General features: G+C 44.7%; 1 protein-coding gene across 1 annotated transcript in view; it reads right to left on the reverse strand.

The window, feature by feature from the left end:
- The window catches only part of LOC121547514 (extracellular serine/threonine protein kinase FAM20C-like), an 85895-nt gene that overhangs the window by 1064 nt on the left and 64345 nt on the right, over positions 1–20486 (reverse strand). Inside the window, exons 4-8 of the mRNA XM_041858838.2 lie at positions 9735–9827; positions 2106–2221; positions 1721–1901; positions 1393–1502; positions 760–901 (exon numbers count right to left, since the gene is read on the reverse strand). Of these exons, the coding sequence (XP_041714772.1) occupies positions 760–901; positions 1393–1502; positions 1721–1901; positions 2106–2221; positions 9735–9827 (642 nt within the window). The remainder of the gene's footprint in view (positions 1–759; positions 902–1392; positions 1503–1720; positions 1902–2105; positions 2222–9734; positions 9828–20486) is intronic.

The following is a 20486-nucleotide window of genomic DNA, read 5'->3' on the forward strand; positions in this document are numbered from 1 at the left end:
CCCTTATTGATGCCACCTGTTAAATCCACTTCAATCAGTGTAGATGGAGGGGAGTAGACAGGTTAAAGAAGGATTTTTAAGACTTGAGACAATTGAAACATGGATTGTGTATGTGGGCCATTCAGAGGGTGAATGGGAAAGACAACAGATTTAAGTGCCTTTGAACAGGGTATGGTAGTAGGTGCCAGGCGCACCGGTTTGTGTCAAGAACAAGGGTTATAACTCAATATTAGGAAGGTGTTCTTAATGTTTTGTACACTCAGTGTATGTCCCATTATGGTGTCTGTGAGTGCACAGGCATTTTGAAGTAGTCCATTTTCTTCTTCTACTACTTCTATGAGTTGGTAAACAAACTGAAAGGCTGCATACTGCCACGTAAAGTGTGTTGTTTGAACAGGTATAAAGCCAAGGTTGGCGATTGGCGACTGCCGCCTACAGTTATGGAATGTTTGCTCACGAGTATAATTAATTGGCTGAGCCCTCCTGATGACCTGGATGGAATCATGTGATCCTTCCTTAACCCATAGGAAGTCCCACCCAGTTGACTACTTTAAAATGGTGGAAGCCCTCAATGGCAATGTCCATGCCAAAACGGGTTTTGTCCATCTAGAATCCTCTATGTCAACTCCTGATAGTGAAAAGTCAGCTTAAGTGCGTTGCGGTTCACCAGTCACAATTCAAGTAAATGCTCTTGATGTATACATGCGAATGATACACCAAAAATGTCAGTTGATGGAAAAGATTCAAAAAGTTACTAACCTGCAACATTGGCTTAAAGGCACCAAAATAGACACCTCATCATGGGAATGCTTTCCAAACCCTCTCCCGTTGTCCAGATGGATTATGAAGCTCTCGTTGCCAAACTTCTCAAACGTCTCATAGTGATGACGATCCATGTTGCCTAAGGAGAGAGCCATTTTATAATGGAGCCATCCCACTGGGCAAAAACTGGTTGAATCAACGTTGTTTCCATGTAATTTCAACCCCAAAATTAAATATGATGATGTTAAATCAACGTGGAAAACTGATCGGATTTGAAAAAAGTCATCAACGTATTGGAATTTCTTCTTTCACCCAACTTTTAACCTAAATCCAATGACATTATGATATTTTTTGTTGATTTCACGTTGAATTCACGTCAGTTGACAACTCAACCTAATGTAAATCAAAACTAGGTCGCTGGTTCTAATCCCCGAGCCGACTAGGTGAAAAATCTGTCGATGTGCCCTTGAGCAAGGCACTTAACCCTAATTGCTCCTGTAAATCGCTCTGGATAAGAGCGTCTGCTAAATGACTAAAATGTAAAATGTAACTAGACGTTGAGCTGACGTCTGTGCCCAGTGGGATGTCGCTGTGCTCTGAGTGTGTGTGTTTTAGGAGGTGTCATCTCACCCATGAGGAAGTCAAAGATGGTCATGTCCATGATGTCCAGCAGACGGGTGCCGCTGTCATAGGGCGGAGTCTGTTTCACCTCTTCACAGTAGTCAGGGTCCACCTCCCACCTACAGAAACACAGAGAGGTCCTCATTAGCTACTTGTTGGGTTCTCACTTCCCCTGCACACGTCTTTCTACTTATATTTTATTGGAACTACAGTAACTTGTCTTTTCACCTATACTTCTCAGTGCTTTTCAAACTCTTAAAGTATATGCATTTATTTTACATGAATGTAATTTGTATTTTATTATGTTATGCTTTCTACATATGCATTGGTTTCTTACTCTGCTTTCTTGCGTTTGTGGTAGGATCGTCTCCAGGGGTTTCTCCAGGTCTTACGTTTGGCCAGGGCCAGGTCTGGGAGGAAGGCAGCCAGGGAACCCTCAATCTGGTCTGGTTTACCGCACAGAGCATGCTCCGTAGAGCAGTAGTATGAACACTCCCCGTAGAAACAGATGTTGTTGGCTGGGAAATGAGAGTTTATATGAATGGATTTGTTGATGACATTGATTTGTTAATTTGGTGGTCAATAGCACCATCTACTGTTCATAAACTGAAATGCAGTTGACATGATCTTAATGCACAGACGGCTGTGTTTGAATCTCAGTCTACTGTTCTATAGGACACTGACACAGAGAACAGAGGAGTGTAGCGTGTCTGGTTTAGTACCTGGTGATATGAAGAAGGTTTTCCACAGCTTCTTGTCTCTGGTCACGTCTTTGATCTCTTTAGTCATATTCAGCAGTCTGCCAGCTACAGGAGGGACACGACGGAAGTCAAGGATTCTGCCAGAGGACAAAGAGAGGAAGCTATTTAGATTTGGCTTTTTAGATCCTGAAATTATCAATTCCTCTCTCACTAATTCAACCAAAGAGGAATTCTGCCTCTGGAACTGCCGTTCTGCCGCCAACAAGGCTGACTTCATCCCAGCCTATGCCACCCTCCAGTCCCTCGACTTCCTGGCACTGACGGAAACATGGATTACCACTGAAAACACTGCTACTCCTACTGCTCTCTCCTCGTCTGACCATGTGTTCTCGCATACCCCGAGAGCATCTGGTCAGAGGGGTGGTGGCACAGGAATCCTCATCTCTCCCAAGTGGTCATTCTCAATTTTTCCCCTAACCCATCTGTCTATCTCCTCATTTGAATTCCACGCTGTCACAGTCACTAGCCCATTTAAGCTTAATATCCTTGTCATCTATCACCCTCCAGGTTCCCTTGGAGAGTTCATCAATGAGCTTGACGCCTTGATAAGTTCCTTTCCTGAGGATGGCTCACCCTTCACAGTCTTGGGGGATTTCAACCTCCCCACGTCTACATTTGACTCATTTCTCTCTGCCTCCTTCTTTCCACTCCTCTCCTCTTTTGACCTCACCCTCTCACCATCCCCCCCCCCACTCACAAGGCAGGCAATACGCTTGACTTCATCTTTACTAGATGTTGCTCTTCTACTAATCTCACTGCAACTCCCCTCCATGTCTCCGACCACTACTTTGTATCCTTTTCTCTCTCGCTCTCCTCCAACACTACTCACTCTGCCCCTACACAGATGGTAACGCGCCGCCGCAACCTTCGCTCTCTCTCTCCCACTACTCTCTCCTCTTCCATCCTATCATCTCTTCCCTCTGCTCAATCCTTCTCCCTCCAATCTCCTGATTCTGCCTCCTCAACCCTCCTCTCCTCCCTTTCTGCATCCTTTGACTCCCTGTGTCCCCTATCCTCCCGGCCGGCTCGGTCCTCCCCTCCAGCTCTGTGGCTTGATGACTCATTGCGAGCTCACAGAACAGAGCTCCGGGCAGCTGAGCGGAAATGGAAGAAAACTAAACTCCCTGCCGACCTGGCATCTTTTCACTCCCTCCTCTCTACATTTTCTTCATCTGTTTCTGCTGCTAAGGCCACTTTCTACCACTCTAAATTCCAAGCATCTGCCTCTAACCCTAGGAAGCTCTTTGCCACATTCTCCTCACTGCTGAATCCTCCCCCCCCTCCTCCCTCTCTGTGGATGACTTTGTCAACCACTTTGAAAAGAAGGTTGACGACATCCGATCCTCGTTTGTTAAGTCTAATGACACTGCTGGTCCTGCTCACACTGCCCTACCCTATGCTTTGACTTCTTTCTCCCCTCTCTCTCCAGATAAAATCTTGTGACTAGTGACTGCAGGCCGCCCAACAACCTGCCCGCTTGACCCCATCCCCTCCTCTCTTCTCCAGACCATCTCCGGTGACCTTCTCCCCTACCTCACCTCGCTGATCAACTCATCCTTGACCGCTGGCCATGTCCCTTCCGTCTTCAAGAGAGCGAGAGTTGCACCCCTTCTCAAAAAAACCAACACTCGATCCCACTGATGTCAACAACTACAGACCAGTATCCCTTCTTTCTTTTCTTTCCAAAACTATTGAGCGTGCCGTCTTTAGCCAACTCTCTTGCTATCTCTCTCAGAATGACCTTCTTGATCCAAACCAGTCAGGTTTCAGGACTGGTCATTCAACTGAGACTGCTCTTCTCTGTGTCACGGAGGCTCTCCGCACTGCTAAAGCTAACTCTCTCTCCTCTGCTCTTGTCCTTCTAGACCTGTCTGCTGCCTTTGATACAGTGAACCATCAGATCCTCCTCTCCACCCTCTCCGAGCTGGGCATCTCCGGTGCGGCTCACTCCTGGATTGCGTCCTACCTGACCGGTCGCTCCTACCAAGTGGCGTGGCGAGAAGCTGTCTCCACACCACGTGCTCTCACCACTGGTGTCCCCCAGGGCTCAGTTCTAGGCCCTCTCCTTTTCTCCCTATACACCAAGTCACTTGGCTCTGTCATATCCTCACATGGCCTCTCCTATCATTGCTACGCTGACGATACACAACTAATCTTCTCCTTTCCCCCTTCTGATAACCAGGTGGCGAATCGCATCTCTGCATGTCTGGCCGACATATCAGTATGGATGACGGATCACCACCTCAAGCTGAACCCTGGCAAGACGGAGCTGCTCTTCCTCCCGGGAAGGACTGCCCGTTCCATGATCTCGCCATCACGGTTGACAACTCCGTTGTGTCCTCCTCCCAGAGTGCGAAGAGCCTTGGCGTGACCCTGGACAACACCCTGTCGTTCTCCGCTAACATCAAGGCGGTGACCCGATCCTGCAGGTTCATGCTCTACAACATTCGGAGAGTACGACCCTGCCTTACACAGGAAGCGGCACAGGTCCTAATCCAGGCACTTGTCATCTCCCGTCTGGATTACTGCAACTCGCTGTTGGCTGGGCTCCCTGCCTGTGCCATTAAACCCCTACAACTCATCCAGAATGCCGCAGCCCGTCTGGTGTTCAACCTTCCCAAGTTCTCTCACGTCACCCCCCTCCTCCGCACACTCCACTGGCTTCCAGTTGAAGCTCGCATCCGTTACAAGACCATGGTGCTTGCCTATGGAGCAGTGAGGGGAACGGCACCTCCGTACCTTCAGGCTCTGATCAGTCCCTACACCCAGGCGAGGGCATTGCGTTCATCCACCTCTGGCCTGCTGGCTCCCCTTCCTCTGCGGAAGCATAGTTCCCGCTCAGCCCAGTCAAAGCTGTTCGCTGCTCTGGCACCCCAATGGTGGAACAAGCTCCCTCACGACGCCAGGACAGCGGAGTCACTCACCACCTTCCGGAGACATTTGAAACCCCACCTCTTTAAGGAACACCTGGGATAGGATAAAGTAATCCTTCTACCCCCCCCCCCAAAAAAAAAAAAAAAGTATAATTGTAAAGTGGTTATCCCACTGGCTATAGGGTGAATGCACCAATTTGTAGTCGCTCTGGATAAGAGCGTCTGCTAAATGACGTAAATGTGCCCTTGAGCAAGGCACTTAACCCTAATTGCTCCTGTAAGTCGCTCTGGATAAGAGCGTCTGCTAAATGACTAAAATGTAAATGTAAATGTAAATGATAATTAAGGTCCACATGCTATGGTACCATATTTCTACTATCCTTCTTCAAGTAAAGTGCACTGTCATTTATTTTTAACCACCAGAGAGAGCTGTGACATAAGAAAGCGGACTCCGCTTCGAATTGATACAGGAACAGCCTAGGGCGGCCATCACAGAAATATCTAAATGATCTCAGTTCAAAAGCTCAAATACAGTAACTGTAGTCTAAATCAGCAATGATAATGATCTAATCAACCATGCTTGGTCTTAATGTCTTCCTCTACACCATGTGTAGTTCTGGTCTATGTTATGTCTCTACTCTACTGCCATGTGGGAGGGAGAACATGTGAGAGCTGGACACGTGGCTCTGAGGATGATTCATCTGTGTGTGCGCCCAGGTATGTGTGTGTATGTGCACAGAATATTTCAGTGTGTCGGCGCAGATGTGTATGTGTGTATACGTGCCGTGAATGCATGAACTATGCATGTGTTCGGTGTATACAGTATTCTCAGCGCGTATAAGACAACTCCAGGGACATGTGGAGATGGAGTCTTTAATGTGAACCCTCCCTCTTTCTTTCTGAGTGCTGTCATGCCTGTCTCTATGCATGCTACACACTCATTCAGAGAGAGAGATAGAGAGAGAGAGAGAGGAAGAGAGACAGAAATAGATCAAGAGAGAGAGAAAGAGAGAGAGAGAGAGGAAGAGAGAGAGAGAGAGATAAATAGATCAAGAGAGAGAGAGAGAGAGAGAGAGAGAGAGAGAGAGAGAGAGAGAGAGAGAGAGAGAGAGAGAGAGAGAGAGAGTGAGAGAGAGAGATAAAGAGAGAGCGAGGGAGAGAAAGAGAGAGAGAGAGAGAGAGAGAGAGACAGACGGAGAAAGCGAGAGAGTGAGAGAGAGAGATAAAGAGAGAGGGATAAAGAGAGAGAGAGAGAGATAAAGAGAGAGATAAAGAGAGAGAGGGGGAGAGAGAGAGAGAGACAGGGGGAAAGAGAGAGTGAGTGAGAGAGATAAAGAGAGAGAGAGAGAGAGAGAGAGAGGGGGGGGAGAAAGAAAGATAAAGAGTGGGGGGAGAGAAAGAGCGAAAGCACTCCAAGATACAAATTGCCCCGTCATGTTGCAGAGCATGACAGAGAGCATGTGTAAGAAGAGAGACTGTGTGTGTGTGGTGTGTGTGTGTGCATGCGAGTGTGTGTGTGTGTGTGAGCCATGTTTCCTTCCCTCTGGCTGTCAGATGTTACTGTGCCGTACCGCACCACACAGCCCTATGGGGGATCTGCCATGCAAACAAGGAAGAAGTGCTGGATTCAATTTCCCCCCTCGTCACTCACTGCTCTTACCCCTCCTTCCTCCCCCTTCTTCCTCCTCCTCTTCCCTCCATCCCAGATCATTTCAAAGGAAGCCGAGACCAAATTTAAGACAGCATTTCCCCCTTTTAATCCAATCAGATAATTAATGGTGCGTAGAACCCGGCTTAAAAGCCCAAATGGAAAGTGTGTTACTGTTTGTGTGTGTGTGTGTGTGTGTGTGTGTGGCTGCGCCCTCCTGGGAGAGGAAACAAAGCAGCCTCAGCCTCAATAGTCAGCCCGTACATGACGACAATGCTGAAGCTTTCATTTAGACTAGAAACCAAATGTGAAAAACTAAACGGCTGCTTTTGGCTAACCCTAGTCCCTGCCTGCCTTATATTTAGAAAGGAAGCAGGGCTTTTCATGCCTTTGGTTTCCTCTCCCCCTTACCCACAATGCATGCCTGAGTGTGTGTGTGTGTGTGTATTTGTGTGTGTATGTGCGTGTGTGTGTTCCAACTGGGTCTAGTGGCGTACCAGATGTGTGGCAGACTGTCTGCTATTGCTATTGCTGCTGCTGATTGGTGGTATTGTGCCTCCAGGCAGACCCAGCTTTATCCAGCTATATACTCTATGTATTCTGTATGTGTGTGTGTGTGCGCACGTGTGTGTGTGTGTGTGTGTGTGTGTGTGGGCGAGTGTGCATCTCTAGTGCCACTTGAATGGACCTGGTTGTGTCAGGGACAACATTAAATTATACAGATGTGAAAGCCTAAGAGATAACAAAGTACATTTTCGTCACCATCTTCACACCACAGCTGTGTAGACTACAACTGTTGAGTCTGAACATACAAGAGCCAGACAAAGCAAAGCCTTGCTGCGTGAAAAGGCCTGCGGCAGCTGACTACAAAGGATAAGTATGAATGAACTGAAAGGAAACCTCCACGACACTACAGTATGTGGCTATGGAGACCAGAGCTTAACCATCATGGCAGTATTATAATAATACGGAGCTTAACCATCATGGCAGTATTATAATAATACGGAGCTAAGCCATCATGGCAGTATTATTAGAATACGGAGCTAAACCATCATGGCAGTATTATTATAATACGGAGCTAAACCATCATGGCAGTATTATTATAATACGGAGCTAAACCATCATGGCAGTATTATTATAATACGGAGCTAAACCATCATGGCAGTATTATTATAATACGGAGCTAAATCATTACATTTACATTTTAGTCATTTAGCAGACGCTCTTATCCAGAGCGATTTACAGTTAGTGAGTGCATCATTGTTTTATCATCATGGCAGTATTATTATAATACAGAGTGTTACCATGGCAGTATTATTATAATACAGATCGTAACCATGGCAGCATTATTATAATACGGAGTGTAACCATGGCAGTATTATTATAATACCTGTTCGTTTGTCTCTCTTACATCCAGGAGATCCAGGAGGTTTTCTTTCTATGATCATGAAAGCGTTCTCAACAGGCAAGTCATAAAGCCTTGTAAAGCCAGTGGAGTTCCAGAGCAGACAGACAAACAGACAGGCAGACAGAGGTGGGTGGTTGGGTTAGCTAGGCCGGCAGCAGTCATTGTTAAATCAGATTTATGCCTTTATTTTGATTTGTTTTATTTAACCCTTATTTTACCAGGTAAGTTGACTGAGAACACATTCTCATTTACAGTAATGACCTGGGGAATAGTTACAGGGGAGAGGAGGGGGGATGAATGAGCCAATTGGAAGCTGGGGATGATTAGGTGGCCATGATGATATGAGGGCCAGATTGGGAATTTAGCGTAGGACACCGGGGTTAACACCCCTACTCTTACGATAAGTGCCATGGGACTTTAGTGACTACAGAGAGTCAGGACACCCGCTTAACGTCCCATTCGAAAGACAGCACCATACACAGGGCAATGTCCCCAATCACTGCCCTGGGGCATTGGGATATTTTTTTAGACCAGAGGAAAGAGTGCCTCCTACTAGCCCTCCAACACCACTTCCAGCAGCCTCTGGTCTCCCAATCTGGGACTGACCAGGACCAATCCTGCTTAGTGGGTTGGGTTAAATGCAGAAGACACATTTCAGTTGAATGCATTCAGTTGTACAACTGACTAGGTATCCCCCTTTCCTTTTCCTTTCAGAGGCAAGCCAGCAGTGGGATGCAGGGTGGTATGCTGCTGAGTCCCAAATAGCATCCTATTCCCAACATAGTGCACTACTTTTGACCGGAGCCCTATGGCCTTCCTGCTGTTATGGGCTGCATCCCAAATAGCACCCTATTTTCTACATAGTGCACCATAGGGCTCAGGTCAAAAGTAGTGCACTATGTATAAAATAGGGTGTCAGGGCCTATAATAACAGGAAGGCAGTGCTCAGCCACTCAGTCAGTATGACTCATGGGCCTCCTGATGATTAGAGCTTAATAGAGGAACACACAGAAGTCTGCCTGCTAACAAACTGTTCCTCAGACATACAGACATGATGCACGTTTATACCTGCTGCTAACATGCGTCCTTTGTCCTGATCTTGTCCACATACTGATTGTGCCCACATTTTCAGACATGCGATTACACATGGTATTTTAATGTGTCTATTATCCGTCCACTGTGTCCGCATTGTGACCAGATGTAATGGTCCCACCCTGTATGCACATCTTTTGACAGATATTCTTTATTTATTTTAAGACACATATTGATGCCATAAGTCAATGGTGCCACCTGTCAATGATTTTCGACGGTGGGATAATGATGATTTCACTGTCCAGATCTGTCTAAACTTGTAATATATCCAGACACAATGCGTGCCTTACTACATCCGGAGGTGGTCAGTAAGATCTGATCACAATCAGATCACAATGCATCTTTTAATTATCTACACCTGTCCAAAAATGTGGGCACAATCCGAATGTGGACAAGACATGGACAAGGATGCATGTTAGCACCAGGTATAAACAGGGCTATAGAGACACCTACACAAACACACAGAGATAAAAACAGTGCATGCACGCACTGACACACACGCATGCACACACGCACTGACACACACTGTGGATTCTTTGGTGTCAGGTACAGGTGTGTGTGTGATCTACCTGTCCAGATGAAAGGCGGCAATTTCAGCATTGTGTCTCTCAAAGTCCGAGAAGTAGAAAAAGTCAGGGGGCGTCTCCTGCTCCCGGGTCTGCCTGCAGGGAAAAGGGCAGAGGTCAGGGGTTACAACACTGTTCTCTTAGCCCCTTACAAGAAAACAAGCTCTGGGTAGACGTTGTCATTAGGCACAGATCTAGGATCAGCTTCCCCTCCCTAAAGCCAAGTCTTAAGGCTTTCTGCTCTTACTGAAAAAACACATGATTTCAAATGTGGAAAATCACTTGATTTCACATGTGGAATTTCACACGTGAAGTGTTCCAAAAACACTTGTGGTTTTTCTGAAAGGGCAATGACGTTCTTGGGATGGTTTTTGTCTAGCTCAAATGTTGTCTCGTGTAGTTTCATGTAGTGGTAGTTGACATTTTGCATTTTTTTCCCACATGAGATCATGTTTTCACACGTGTAGTTTCATGTTATCACACGTTGCTTTTACATGTTGTCACGTCATCACGTTAACATCACATGAGATCACACGTGAAATTCATGTGGTTTTTCTGTAAGGGTGACCTCAGATCAGTGTCAAGAGGCCAACTTCAGCCAACTCCTATACTGAACAAAGACATACCGCCTGCCACAATACCAAGGCCCTTCTCTGAAGCTCTAACAGAGGTGGAGCCACAATTGAAGCTGTGTGGATCGTATTGTGGCTTCGTGTTTGTGACTGGAGAGACTCAAGGTTAGAGAATCCACTACCGTACTTTACCTATTTCTGGAGTCCCATGATCCTCCCTGCATTCCACCCACATTCTGACTGAAAGCTCTGACTCTGTATAAAAGCAGTTTTGTAAGGCTTAACCCTCTCACAGGGCCCAACAGACAGGAGGAGTTTAGAGGCAACCGATGCACAAAGGAGTCAAAGGCATTGAAGGTGAAGAAATACAAACAGACACTTTGGTACCTTTAAATTGTCAACGAGCTGACACAGAAGTTACGTTTTTCAGAACAGACATGATAGCAAAGTTGAATTGCAGTTCATAAACTCAGGTACCCATGGCAAAAACATACCACAAGACATACAACATATATGTGTAATCAGGGTATTTTGCTGACTAATAGAAGGAATGTAGCTGAGATGGGACTTTTCCATCACTGTAAAATCAATGACATGCCTCATACATGCCTCTGTGGTTTACACAAGCTTTAGAAGAATAAAACACAATACAGAGAAAGTCGTTTCAGGAGAAATGGGTCTGCAACCTCCTCCACATCCATACCTACTCTGCAGCCCTTATCTCATCAGCTGAGGAGAGGTAGTGAGCAGAAGAGAGGAGGGACGTGAGGAGGATTGGAAACAGATTCTTATCTTGGCAAGGCAATGCGCTCTGCTCTCTGTCTTTGTCTATCACTCTTTCTCACCCTCTCTCTCCCTTTCTTCCTCACACACACTCTCCCCACTCATACCTCACCCCCCCTCTCCCTTTCTTCCTCACACACACTCTCCCCACTCATACCTCACCCCCTCTCTCTCTCTCTCTGCAGCCCTCAGCTGTGTGTGATTGTTTTTCCACAGCTGTGAGGCTGACATATGCACCGACCATTAAATAACTCACCAGGAACCCTGGAGCACAACGCATTCCTAACTCTCTACTAACGCTTCCTTTCCCCTCCCTCCTTCCTTCTTTGCTCAGCTCTCTATCTTTCTCTCTCTCTTTATCTCTCTCTCTTTATCCTCAAAGGCCAGTCCGCCTGCAGATTATATCTTCTCCTTCCAAGAAGACTCTCTACAGGGACTGCTAAGTTGAAACAGACTGTTTTTGCCTGATGAGAATAGCAACCGTGAAAAGGCTACTGTGTTTAGGTCTACGTATGGTGTTTGGTTATGATTATATCTGATATATTTACTACATTACAGAGTATCAAATACATCTCAGGAATTAGTAGAAGCAAGCCCTTAACACCTTTTCTTTAGGCAAACATTCAGTCCTACGATTCAAGGTCATTCAGGCTCCTGGAAATCCACAATCATACCTCACACATTCCTTTCTGTGTGAGACAGAACAAAAGCTTAGATTCCATTTCTGTACAACAGAATACACACCATGTTTTCACTGTGTGAACTTATGGTGCAGTGGCTGTGTATGACCCTGTCTTGCTGTGTCCCCCCTGACACTGTGTGTATGTGCCCATGCGTGTGTGTATGTGTGTGTGTGATGTGTGTGTGAGCGCGCTTGCATGATGTGTGTGTGAGTGTGTGTTCCTCCCCTCTTATTGTCTACTCCGGGGACAGAGATGATCCGGTGTTGACACGGTTTTGTCAATGAGTGACTTGCCCAGAGGCAGGAAGGCTGGGTAATTACTGTGATACACATCTAATTCAAATGCCAATAAAGCTATCTATCTGGAGCATGGTATTACATCTCGGCCTGGAGAGAAAGAGCGAGAGAGAGAGGGAGAAAGAGAGGGGGGAGAAAAGAGAGAGAGGGAGGGGCTAAGGAGGTATCTGTGATTCCTATCAGGGGGAGGAAGGTATTGTCAAATCAAATCAAAGTTTATTGGTCACTCTGCTGCTGAGCTTTCTGTCTTTACATATAATACAGCTGGAGCTAAATATACAGATACACACACACACACACACACACACACACACACACACACACACACACACACACACACAAACACAAACACAGGCTGTTGTGTATGACCCTGAAGCAGGGGGTAAACACATAGTTTACACTCCAGGGTTCTTGGCTGCATGGCGGCTTGGAGGGCCAAAGCAGCCAATAGGTCTGCAGCCTGTCTGCAAACACTGGAGTGTGAGAATAGTAGCAGTACGCAACAGGAAAACCATAGGCATTACTGTACACTACACCTCATACCTGACCTCTCTCACTGACAGAACAACAAAGAACAGACAAGTGGCAGAGAGTCACATTGTCCCAAAGTCATATTGGCAACCATAAGTGTATACTTACTGTGGGCTCCAGTAAAGCGTAGATGAGATGTGGCAGAAATATTGTGTAAAGGACCTAAAGAGTAAAAGGACAAGGGCGTCACTCCGCCCTAGAGGAGCATGTAAAGGCTGACTCCACTATCTGTCATCTATCATCTCCACTATCTGTCAAACAGACACACAAAATGAGGAGCTGCTGCAGGACACATTGTGTCCTTCTGGGGCCTGTTTAGTAAGGCTAAATGTTCAGAATGTTGCAGATAGAAAATGGCATGCATAGAGCTCATAAAAGTCCCTATTCTACATCAGAGAATCACATCTGTTCTACACAATCCATTTCTATAACAGGTATTTACTAGCTTGTCTTCTCTCTACCTCTAGAGGGAGGTGTTGAGCTGTATGCCCAGACAGACATGCAGCCCCTTGTGGACAGACACACAGCACTACAGTAGAGAGACCACAGGGACTTTGAGCCTACAGATGAGGTGGTGTCCACTGGAGCGCCAGGCCTGACCTCAGAGCTGATCACAGGAGAAAGGCAACACACAGCTGAGGGAGGGTCAATGGAAAGGGCCTCCCTAAAGGCTGATGGTGACGTATCTATCTACAAAAGCAGCCTATAGTTTTTATGAGAGCAATGACTAAAAATATCATGTAAACATAATCATGTTGTTGCGTTGGAAATGAGGTGCCTCATTTCGAAGTGTATATTTTCCCCAACCACATTTCAAAACAGAGTTCAAATGGGAGAGGCTATCTAGTGTACATGGCCACTGTATCACTTCCTGCCTCCACGGGCTGGTGTGTTTGATAGTGATTTAGTGCTTAGCCAGACAGTGGTGGCATAGCGAGCAGTGTGTGTGTGTACTGACTGGGTCAGAATGAGAGGAGTAGAGAAGTGAAGAGAAGAGGAGGGGAGGAGGAGGAGGAGGCTGTGGCCTTGACTGTGCTCCAGTCTGCCCTGTCTTGTTTATGTGAGGGAGAGGGAGTGTGTGGACAGATACTCAGCAAGGCAGTAAAAATTCCACTGAGGGACTCTTAGCCAGAGCACACACCCATGGGCTTTTTTAACAACTCCTACACAGTGGTCCAGGTGTGTGTGTGTGTGTGTGTCTGTATCTCTAAGAGCAGTAAAGACCCTCCAGTGCTCCTTAGTCCCCCCTGATGCCTCAGATCCCACAGCTGAGAGGGAGGATGGTTAAAGGCTATCTCTGGCTATGGAGAGAGGAAGAGGCTGAAAGATAGGGGCTGGTTGAGGAGAGGAAGAGACTGAAAGGAAGAGGCTGGCTGAGGAGAGGCAATGTGTGGCTGTGGAAGGTAGTGTATGGAGAGGGAGAGAGGATGAAAGGAAGAACGTGGCTTGTGGCTTTGGTGACAGCTGCTTTCTCAAGGCCCAGTGGGGGTATGTTTGTTACACTCTCACACAGTACAGAGACTGGAGATGAAAGGAGAGTCAACGCGAGAAGACTGACTGACAGGGTAGCTCTCTGCATTACCTTTTGACCCAGCTCCCTTCTAAAACACCAGGCAGTGCTTTTGTGTGTCTACTTCCTACGCTATTTAAACAATGGGTTAAACGCTAATAACTACTAGTCTGGGGGCTGATGCAGATTCTTAGACCTTGCTTGGGGTGTAATAGATGGAAATATCCCTCCCTTTGAAATAAACCACCAAACTCCTTAGAATAAACATTGTCAGTTAAATTGTAGCCATTTCAAAAGGCCTGTGTTTAAGCTATAAAAAAGACCTACATGTAAATCACTGTTTGAAACAGTTATTAGAGGGTTAGTGTGTGTGGCAAGACACCATGAAATGTATTTTTACTCTGCAAGACGAACTCTGAACTGCATGTCAGTGTTATTGAGAGGCTTTCAAGATGACAGCAAGAGACAGCTAAGGGACTGACAAATCCTGGACCTGCAATGCAATACAGGATAAGATCTGTAATCCTACACTAACGCAACCACGCACGCACGCACGCACGCACACATCTCTATCCTCAGCCTTTCAGATTCTCACATCACAGCCAGGGACTACAGTGAACTGGCATAGCAGCTCATCATACCACCCATCTTCCATCTCCCTAAAGTGGCAACAGTAGCTACAGATCTTAATTTGATCACTCTTTTATTGCTGAGAATTTTCCTGCAAAGCAGAAAATGCAAAGTTGTTGTGTATTTTAGTTTTAAAAAGACTTCTAAAGTTTGTAATTTCCACTTAGAAATGTCAGACTTGATTTGTCCTAACTAAAAATGTATCAACTCCTACAAAAATGTCCATTCATTATAATCCACATAAGAATTCACATTTCCTGTTGCTGCAGGATTCTTTTCCTGCTGTAGACAACTGGCTCAAGTTAAGATCCTACATCTGTACATGGAGATGCAGTATAAGCAGCAACAGCACTAGAATACATGACATCTCTTCTCTCTCGCCATATACAGACAGAGCTCAGGTCTATGCTGTCCTGTTCAGTGATGGCGCCTATAACTGCATATTATTTATAGTTTTCAGTCCTGTGTATTTCAAACCTCAAAATCAGCAAACCATCTAACATAAGACATCACAGCACACTTCAGTGTCTTACTGAAGCCTGGAATATTTATAAGAAATTCATAATAATTTCTCTCATTCCATTTCCAGTGCATCATCATCAAAGCCGCCAGGAAATTATAAATGGCTTCCATTTAATTAAAATGTCTTTGATAAAAAGAATTGGGCTTGAGAACGCAACTAAGCATTTCAAACAGGCTAATAACATCCAACCCTGTGACTTAAAAAGTGTGGAGTGTCTCTCAGGCCAGTGATGAGGCTCCACTGTGGGGCTGTTAAAGAGAGATGGAGGGCTCTATGGTGCTAGTTCTAACAACACCTAAAGGATATTCCCACAGGGATGCAGATGGAAGTGCTAATAAAAAAAAGTGCAAGCCTAATTAATTATAAAAGGCGTGAAACATGAAGGTGGAGGTATTAATTTCATTTCATTTTAAGGAATAACACGCATTAATAAATGATGTCGCAGAGTGAAGTGTGGAATCAACACTTAGTTGTACCACTGCCTTCAAATAAAAATAAGTGTTGTATTAAATTGCAGGTTTCTATTTAATTTCATCATAAGGGAATAAGAATAATACTCTTATAGATGAAAGCTTTCTAGTCTACAGCACCTACATGACTGAGCTTCAACTCTATTCTGATGCAGAATTCACTACGTTCAATACGTTATTTAACCTTCAACTTATCCAGGTTATGCTCATTGACAGGACATTTATTTTTCAAGAGATAAGATTGCTTTTAATTATAAAAGGTGTGAAACATAGGTTTGAATTGAATTTCCGCCATAAGGAATAATACACTCAAAGTACTGATTTCATCTACAGTGGCTTGCGAAAGTATTCACCCCCCTTGGCATTTTTCCTATTTTGTTGCCTTACAACCTGGAATGAAAATTGATTTTTTGGGGGGGGTTGTATCATTTCATTTACACAACATGCCTACCACTTTGAATATGCAAAATATTTTTGATTGTGAAACAACTTGAGCGTGCATAACTATTCACCCCCCCAAAGTCAATACTTTGTAGAGCCACCTTTTGCAGCAATTCCAGCTGCAAGTCTCTTGGGGTATGTCTCTATAAGCTTGGCACATCTAGCCACTGGGATTTTTCAAGGCAAAACTGCTCAAGCTCCTTCAAGTTGGATGGGTTCTGCTGGTGTACAGCAATCTTTAAGTCATACCACAGATTCTCAATTGGATTGAGGTCTGGGCATTGACTAGGCCATTCCAAGACATTTAAATGTTTCCCCTTAAACCACTCAAGTGTTGCTTTAGCAGTATGCTTAGGGTCATTGTCCTGCTGGAAGGTAAACCTCCGTCCCAGTCTCAAATCTCTGGAAGACTGAAACAGTTTTCCCTCAAGAATGTCCCTGTATTTAGCGCCATCCATCATTCCTTCAATTCTGACCAGTTTCCCAGTCCCTGCCAATGAAAAACATCCCCACAGCATGATGCTGCCACCACCATGCTTCACTGTGGGGATGGTGTTCTCGGGGTGATGAGAGGTGTTGGGTTTGCGCCAGACATAGCGTTTTCCTTGATGGCCAAAAAGCTCAATTTTAGTCTCATCTGACCTGAGTACCTTCTTCCATATGTTTGGGGAGTCTCCCACATGCCTTTTGGCGAACACTAAACGTGTTTGCTTATTGTTTTCTTTAAGCAATGGCTTTTTTATGGCCACTCTTCCGTAAAGCCCAGCTCTGTGGAGTGTACGGCTTAAAGTGGTCCTATGGACAGATACTCCAATCTCTGCTGTGGAGCTTTGAAGCTCCTTCAGGGTTATCTTTGGTCTCTTTGTTGCCTCTCTGATTAATGCCCTCCTTGCCTGGTCTGTGAGTTTTGGTGGGTGTCCCTCACTTGGCAGGTTTGTTGTGGTGCCATATTCTTTCTATTTTTTAATAATGGATTTAATGGTGCTCCGTGGGATGTTCAAAGTTTCTGATATTTTTCTATAACCCAACCCTGATCTGTACTTCTCCACATTTCTCTCTGACCTGTTTGGAGAGCTCCTTGGTCTTCATGGTGCCGCTTGCTTGGTGTTGCCCCTTGCTTAGTGGTGTTGCAGACTCTGGGGCCTTTCAGAACAGGTGTTTATATACTGAGATCATGTGACAGATCATGTGACACTTAGATTGCACACAGGTGGACTTTATTTAACTAATTACAGTGGGGAGAACAAGTATTTGATACACTGCCGATTTTGCAGGTTTTCCTACTTACAAAGCATGTAGAGGTCTGTAATTTTTATCATAGCTACACTTCAACTGTGAGAGACAGAATCTAAAACAAAAATCCAGAAAATCACATTGTATGATTTTTAAGTAATTAATTTGCATTTTATTGCATGACATAAGTATTTGATACATCAGAAAAGCAGAACTTAATATTTGGTACAGAAACCTTTGTTTGCAATTACAGAGATCATACATTTCCTGTAGGTCTTGACCAGGTTTGTACACACTGCAGCAGGGATTTTGGCCCACTCCTCCATACAGACCTTCTCCAGATCCTTCAGGTTTCGGGGCTGTCGCTGTGCAATACGGCTTTCAGCTCCCTCCAAAGATTTTCTATTGGGTTCAGGTCTGGAGACTGGCTAGGCCACTCCAGGACCTTGAGATGCTTCTTACGGAGCCACTCCTTAGTTGCCCTGGCTGTGTGTTTCGGGTCGTTGTCATGCTGGAAGACCCAGCCACGACCCATCTTCAATGCTCTTACTGAGGGAAGGAGGTTGTTGGCCAAGATCTCACGATACAAGGCCCCATCCATCCTCCCCTCAATACGGTGCAGTCGTCCTGTCCCCTTTGTAGAAAACCATCCCCAAAGAATGATGTTTCCACCTCCATGCTTCACGGTTGGGATGGTGTTCTTGGGGTTGTACTCATCCTTCTTCTTCCTCCAAACACGGCGAGTGGAGTTTAGACCAAAAAGCTCTATTTTTGTCTCATCAGACCACATGACCTTCTCCCATTCCTCCTCTGGATCATCCAGATGGTCATTGGCAAACTTCAGACAGGCCTGGACATGCGCTGGCTTGAGCAGGGGGACCTTGCGTGCGCTGCAGGATTTTAATCCGTGACGGCGTAGTGTGTTACTAATGGTTTTCTTTGAGACTGTGGTCCCAGCTCTCTTCAGGTCATTGACCAGGTCCTGCCGTGTAGTTCTGGGCTGATCCCCTACCTTCCTCATGATCATTGATCATCTTGAACTTCTTCCATTTTCTAATAATTGCGCCAACAGTTGTTGCCTTCTCACCAAGCTGCTTGCCTATTGTCCTGTAGCCCATCCCAGCCTTGTGCAGGTCTACAATTTTATCCCTGATGTCCTTACACAGCTCTCTGGTCTTGGCCATTGTGGAGAGGTTGGAGTCTGTTTGATTGAGTGTGTGGACAGGTGTCATTTATACTGGTAACGAGTTCAAACAGGTGCAGTTAATACAGGTAATGAGTGGAGAACAGGAGGGCTTCTTAAAGAAAAACTAACAGGTCTGTGAGAGACGGAATTCTTACTGGTTGGTAGGTGATCAAATACTTATGTCATGCAATAAAATGCAAATTAATTACTTAAAAATCATACAATGTGATTTTCTAGATTTTTGTTTTAGATTCAGTCTCTCACAATTGAAGTGTACCTATGATAAAAATTACAGACCTCTACATGCTTTGTAAGTAGGAAAACCTGCAAAATCGGCAGTGTATCAAATACTTGTTCTCCCCACTGTATGTGACTGCTGAAGGTAATTGGTTGCACCAGATCTTATTTAGGGGATTCATAGCAAAGGGGGTGAATACATATGCACGCACCACTTTAATATTATTTATTTTTTATACTTTTTTGAAACAAGTTATTTTTTTCATTTCACGTCACCAATTTGGACTATTGTGTGTATGTCCATTACATGAAATCCAAATAAAAATTACAGGTTGTAATGCAACAAAATAGGAAAAACGCCAAGGGGGATGAATACTTTTGCAAGGCACTGTATACACTGAGTATACCAAACATTAGGAACACCTTCCTAATATTGAGTTGCCCTCAGAACAGCCTCAATTTGTCAGGGCATGGACTCAACAAGGTGTTGAAAGTGTTCCACAGGGATGCTGGCTAGAATTGAATATTTTCGTGGTATTTTACAAATGTTCCATCCCGAGAATAAATCACCCTTCTCCCTTGTAACCCAGTATTTCCCGCCAAAACCAGAAGTGTCATTCAAAAGCATTATAAAGCATATAAAAGTCTGGATTTTATTAGAGTTTTGATCAGCATGAAAATTAAAACCTGATGCTATCTGAGCCTGATGAGCCAAATATTAAATACATATTATGAGTCTTACATTAACGACATTTAATGAGCCCAAGCCCAAAAAAGCCCAAATGATTGTGCCGTTATTCAATACATAGCCTATATGATATAGGCTACTGCACATTACGCACGACTGAAAAACATGAAAGCCCATAGATGTAACTAGCTATAGGCTCTCCTGGGTAAATAAATGAAACTAGCTCCAGTAGGCTAGTCTGTGAACTGTATTACTGTACTGTATTGTACTATACTGTTTTATATGGAATGGAATTACGCACATCATTCAACCATGATAAAGCAGAAGAGAACATGCGATTCTGGTGCAGCACATGCAGCCTACAAAGTATAGGCTAGCAAATTTGATTTTAATTTTGAAATATAATAGGGTCTATTTGTATAATTAGTAGGCTGACTCATATACCTTTTATAATATTTCCTCTAATGTTATTAGCCTACCTCCTCTTTCTCTCTCTATTGCTTCTTCATTCCTTCCTCGCTTTCAACAGTTAAATGAAATAAGTTGCATTGTCCTTATCTTAATCATTCTAATGACATCCTTGAATAATATAGGACTAGAATTAGATGTAGAAGGCTTTCGCTTCTCTTCACGAAGACTGAATGGTTATGGGTCTGAATAAATAACTGCTATAGCCTACCGCCATCGCGCGTTCGCTCTTCTTTCAAACTACCAGTGAGTTCTAATGGCTGCTGTATTTAACATTCAGCAAAAAAGAGCTTGCCTCCCCCTTCGAATGGTCTATTGATATAAGAAATGCAAAAAAACATAATGTCCAGCAAGCTATTCTAGTCTAGCTTTTCCTGCATGGGACTCCAAGAGCTAAGGAGCATATTTTAAGAAGAGGCCAGCAGAGCAAATGTGCTTGCAAATTGCACAAGAGACAGAAGCTATAAGTTAGAAGCTTATTATGCATAACCCATCATTAATGAG

Source organism: Coregonus clupeaformis, chromosome 31 (genome assembly GCF_020615455.1).
Source record: "Coregonus clupeaformis isolate EN_2021a chromosome 31, ASM2061545v1, whole genome shotgun sequence".
In the NCBI taxonomy this organism is placed as follows: domain Eukaryota; kingdom Metazoa; phylum Chordata; class Actinopteri; order Salmoniformes; family Salmonidae; genus Coregonus; species Coregonus clupeaformis.